Source organism: Gavialis gangeticus, unplaced genomic scaffold, assembly GCF_001723915.1.
Source record: "Gavialis gangeticus isolate Ggan-Ray unplaced genomic scaffold, GavGan_comp1, whole genome shotgun sequence".
Taxonomy (NCBI): domain Eukaryota; kingdom Metazoa; phylum Chordata; order Crocodylia; family Gavialidae; genus Gavialis; species Gavialis gangeticus.
Genome location: NW_017728998.1, coordinates 41,866,068 through 41,871,696, shown reverse-complemented (window position 1 = coordinate 41,871,696; position 5,629 = coordinate 41,866,068). Strand labels below are relative to the sequence as shown.

At 36.8% G+C, this 5,629-nt stretch overlaps 1 protein-coding gene across 4 annotated transcripts in view; it reads left to right on the top strand.

Moving 5' to 3' along the window:
• CUNH16orf70 (chromosome unknown C16orf70 homolog) overlaps window positions 1-5,629 on the top strand; it is an 81,635-nt gene that overhangs the window by 58,485 nt on the left and 17,521 nt on the right. For all 4 annotated transcript variants that reach the window (XM_019505776.1, XM_019505777.1, XM_019505778.1 and 1 more), the window contains exons 10-12: window positions 1,222-1,305; window positions 2,008-2,090; window positions 4,047-4,090. In XM_019505776.1, the coding sequence (XP_019361321.1) occupies window positions 1,222-1,305; window positions 2,008-2,090; window positions 4,047-4,090 (211 nt within the window). The remainder of the gene's footprint in view (window positions 1-1,221; window positions 1,306-2,007; window positions 2,091-4,046; window positions 4,091-5,629) is intronic.

The window sequence follows — 5,629 nt, the reverse complement described above, 5'->3', positions numbered from 1 at the left end:
TGGCTGTGGGGGACCCCTCCTCCCCCCCAGTTGCTGATTTGGTTGCTGGGAGGGGGCACATGCCCCCACTGACTAAGGTGGCACCAGTCACCCATGCCAGTTCAGGTGTTTACATCCTCTATTTCTCCCTTTTTTATACTGGTGTAATGCTGGGTTGCTTGTTTTTGTTTTCATTCAAAAAAGTAAAAACTAAGATCACATTTGTGTTTTGAAAAGTTGCTCTTGTGGTTAAAATACTGCCAGTAGCAGGTAACATTTAAATATGACATTTTACAGTTTTAAATATAATTTAAAACTACCTTTTGTAGCAAATGTTTTAATAGTGAAAACTGCTAATAGTATCAGTTTTGTACTTTTCATTTACTGAAAGATGTGAAAAAACTCCATGAACCTTTTTCCTGCACAAGGCAATGCAGTGTGTGTTCTCCAAATATTTTTAGATGAATTTGTATGTCTTGGATATCACCTGCTCTTTCTGTACTACAGGGAGAAGGCATTTTACAATGGTGGCTTTGCCCATCGTGCCAGAGAGGAAATGAAGAACATTGCTGTGCTCAGGCACTACTGGGTGACCTGGCCAAGCTAGATTTATTTAACTTAGATATATTTATTTGGTAACCTTATCACCAAACCAAAGTTGAATCTGCTACAAACTACTTTCTTGAGGACTAAAAGACCAATAGGTTTTGAGACTTATTGCAAGTGACTCGCCAACTATGATTTAGCATCTCTCATTGCTATGCAGAAATGTAGAGGGTGCATTAAAATGGAGCAGTGTGGAAAGGTGTCTTTTTTTTCATAATGTGTAATCCCTTATTTGTTGTTAAAATCTTTAGTCCCAGTAGAATAATCTTAACTTATTGCGTTATAGACAAAAAAAAATCCCTTGCCCATCTTTTTGTCAATATTTGTCTGTTGTTTTTTCCTTAAGTAGGATTTCCTTTTTGAAAATCCTCACAAATGTTGAAGAAAGCTGGGATCTAACTGTTCAATGTGAATAGTCTCTGAAATTTCCCTGTCTCTTAATTGAAACAGAGTCTGTTTGTGCAAATCATGTTATACGCAACTTACACTACACTATCTCTAATTTTAGATTTTAGGATTTAACTTAAATAGAGATCATTGTGTGGACAAACCATATGGTTGAATGTTATCCTGCTGACCACACCTTCACTAATGTAAGCATCAGTAAGGAAATCTAAATGTGGGTTTTTTTTGCAGATGAAAATTCATTCACCCTCCCCCCATAAGCAGGTTCCATCAAAATGCAACGACTACTTCTTTAACTACTTCACACTTGGAGTGGTAAGTTGAAGACTTAAATAATTTGAATTGTCCATCCAGTGTTCCCTTCATAATTGTCTAATGTCAGAGTTTCATATTTTGTGAAACCTTCATTTGCTGCCTCACAAATCTGACTATGGAAGATGAGACTTTATTTGATGTTTTTATGAACTTCCACCAGTGCATAAAGGCTCTGTAAAGTTTGGGGTTTTTTAATCTTGGTGTTGCACAAGCTTTCTTATCTCAAGTTATGCTTAATGGGTAGGAACCACAGGCTCTTGCTTAGAGATTCTAAGCTCCTCTTGCCCCAGCAAATGCTTTAAAAGCATGCCTGTGCCTAACTGTCTTCATGTTTCTCTGGTATTTGTAACCATGTTTTTTCCATGCTCGTCTTCAGTTTAACATGATCAGGAATTGAGGTTCTAAATATCTTGAATGAGTATAAATTGAATGATAATAGGCAGACAAACTTTTTTATAGAAGTTGCCAGTGTTACAAATATTAATACATTGTCCTGTTAGCAATATAATTATGGTTGGGTTGGCATTTTATGGGGGAAGTAATGAATTTGCATTTACAGATATTTCTCTCTTTTTTTTTTCTTTAAATAGCACCTTTTCTTGTTACTTTTAATATGTAATTATACCTGCCTTGATGTATATTTAGGGTACACTATATTCCTTCACAACTCTTTCTGTTCATGTCTCTCCTTTTTTGCAATAGGATATTCTTTTTGATGCAAATACTCACAAGGTGAAGAAGTTTGTCCTGCATACAAATTATCCTGGTCATTACAATTTCAACATGTAAGTGTAAAGTATTACCCTAAAAATGAATTGCAGATCTGCCACCCATAAATCCTGTAGTCTCTGCCAAGCAGCTTTTGGCCACTATTGATAGGGTAGAATTTAGAGCCACCACTAATGGGGCTATTTTTCAGTTCTTTTGTGAGTTCGTGTATATTTTGAAAGAAAAAGTCATTTGGGCACATGTACAACACTTCCATTGCTATAAGGATGTGAAAAGCATTTTTTGTGTGCTGTTCGGTACTGGGGAAACCTCAGCTGGTAGGTATCCTTTGCCCAATTTGAGGTGCCATATTTTAAGAAAGATGTAGAAAAACTAAAGATCAGAAGACAACACACAGAGTGATGAGAGATTTAGGAAATGTTGAAACATGGAGGTTTTTGAAAATAGGAACGTAAATCTTCAAGTATGTAGGGTGGGTTGAGAAGTAGTTGGCTTAATTACAGATGGAGAAATTTAGGGTTATAAGAAAACCTTTCTTACTGTGGGAACAAATAAATCCTGGCATTGGTTACCTACAGAGTAGAATTCCAATTTGTGGAGGTTTTTAAGAACAGGCTGACAGACTTCTCTGAGGGATGGTTTACAAATACTTAATTTTGCCTAGAAGGACATGAATGAACTAGATGATATTTGAGGTCTAGATGTATGAGAAGTCACAGTCGTCTTTGGAGGCAGGAAGAAGTATTGCAGAATATTTTACAACATGTTTACAAATACAATATCACAGCAGAGTTAGTTAATTTGTTCTTTCTGAGACAATAGTTATGAACATTGGTAACTTAAAATGTTTATCCCAAGAAGTTATTTTTCTCAGCCTCTGTTAGTCTAATTTTCTCCTTAGGAACAGTCCTTAGATGCATTTTTTTGGTGTCTTTTCAGGAAGACAAAGCAGTATATGGCAAGTTTTAGCTATTAAAACTACACAAGTGAATACACTGGATTGTTACAGCTATATGGAAGCAAAATGAGCAATTGAATGTATCTGCATATATTTACAGCAGGTTGTCTTAATATGCCATGCACTTTACTAGTTTCGCATTCAGAACAGATGACACTGAGATCATACTAATCACTAAAAGTGGTACTAGTCTATGTAAGTCATAGCAGAATTCTGTTCCTTTCTTTGAAATACTGATGACCCGTAGTAGCAAATGTATTTTTCAGGCACCAGTATGTAGTACTGTAACACTTTCTAGAAATGTAATCCTTTCCTTTATGTCAAAAGGTAATTATTTGCAAATATAATGCTTTTTAAAATTTCCTACATCTTATTTCCCATCTGGTCTCAATCCTCTGACACATTTTCCACAACAATTTGATTCATAAGCTTTTTTTTTCCTATATTGGAAAGGATTTTCTGGAATAGATATACTAGCAATTCTCCTATTAAAGATGCAGCTTATATTGTTAAAAGAAAATACTTCCATTGGTATATTAGTGTGTTTGTGACTTTTACTAGATTAACTGTTTGTCAGTGATAATTTCTCTCCTATCCCCCTTTACATTCATAATGGACGCATCTTGGCTAACCAAACTTTTAAGTGCGGACCAAGTTATAGAGGACTTTAACTTAAGGAATGAGCAATAGGAAATCTGAAGAGCAAGAGCCTGTTGTTAGTATTGGGGAATGAAAAAAATCCAACAACTGAACATTGTTTCTCCACTGAACAGTTTTCCATCAACTTGGTGGCATCAGCAAGGTTTTGATATGCAATTGACTTTCCTTAATAAACTTTAGGAAATGTTGTCACTTCATTATTAGTCTGTCTTCTTCCTTCATAAAGAAAATGAAATGTTAGTGTTCTCCTCATTAATTTATTAGCATTGAGGCTGAGAACAGTTCACATAAAGAATAACATTCATCAGATTGTCAGTGCTAACAAATTAATAGTTCAGTCAGACTATTCTGTCTGGTTTCTTTTCCTAATAACTTTACTATTGCAATTTTTTAGTTACCATCGTTGTGAATTCAAGATTCCACTGGCCATTAAGCGAGGTGAGTAGCTTATCCTTATACTTTATATGGTTGTATCATAAAATACAAAAACAGAAAGAGGACCAATTTTCTCTTCAAATGCAGTTTTAAACTGCAGAAGTTGTTAGCGCTGAAGGTAGAAGTGTGAAATCTTCTGAACAGAGAAATGTAGTACATTTGGAATAACATTAAAGGTTTAACTTTTATAGTTAGTTCATTAATAAAACTGAAGTAATGGTTTCTTTATTCTTAGAACATAGGTATGTGTGCTGCAACACACCACTGATTTCCTGGAGAACTGCTCCATAGAAATTGGGTTGCCCATTAAAGTTGTAGAATGGCATGGTGAACCTGAGAATATTTTTCCAAGCACCTTTTTGGTATTGATTTCATGGTGCCATATAAAACTTTTCTTCTCCTTAACTCCTTAACTGATCCCCTGGAAAAGCTACTTTGATTAAACTGGGTGTGTCTGTGTGAAAACTTTACTGTGCAATTGACTAATTAGCTGCACAGTAAACATTTCAGCATCTACATGTGCATCCCTTTTAGGCTGGAGTAAACTAATTTACTTTGCAGCAGGAGCAGGATAGTACTTGTAAATACTGCAAAGTAAAAAACTAGCAGTGTACATGTAGATGCTGGAGGGACAGGCTGTGGCCCAAGGGTGCTTTTGTGCAGGGGAGCCTGCACAACTCCTTCATGCCCCAGCCAGCCCCTCTGCAGCAAGCTGAGCTAGGGAGAGCTGCCCTGGGTTGGCAGGCTGATACCCCAGGGCCCCCTGGTAGCCAGGGCTGCTCTGACCTGGCTCTGCATGCTGCTTATGTATAAACTCCAGCATTGATTGCTCCAAAAGTGATTTTTCCTGGGCACACTGAAACTGGCATGTAGACTTGGCCACTGTCAGTTAGTCTGTATAAGCATGACAATGCGAACCTCCACTAAGTGGAATATGTTTTTCCCTAACAGATACTTGGAAATTTCCAGACTCAGAAAAAAGGATAGATCTCTGCTTCCTAAATTTCTTGTTCCATTTTGACCCTGATTTAGTAATGTATAGTCTCATTAACACATGCTTAAGTGTTCCTTGATTAAGGCCTTTGTGATCATGTTTTAACAAACAACTTCCTGCCTTGTCCTCCTCCTGTTTTACCTGTGGCAAGTTAGTGTTCTTGATGTGTTCAGGCATTGTAGCCTGTGGATAAGAGTTGCTAATGCAGTTTTAAGAATAGGTTAGACAAATACTTGTATAGGATGCATAGATAAAGATGATTCTGCCTTGAGCAGTAGGTTAGATTAAATGACTTCCTGAAGTCCCTTCCAGCCCCTTTTCTGTGTTGTCTAACACAAAAACAAGCATGTGCTTATGCATCTTTCTGCATTGGGATTTTAATACTGGAAAAGGATGCAGGATGCTGGTTAAACTGCTGCCCAAGATCTCTTTCATTGTCCCTTGATTATCTCTGTTAAAAGTGCTCTTCTTCATAAACCTTGGTACTTTCACTGAAGACCAGGGATCCTGGCTTTCTGTGATTAAAAAAACTCCCCAGTTTTCAGGCT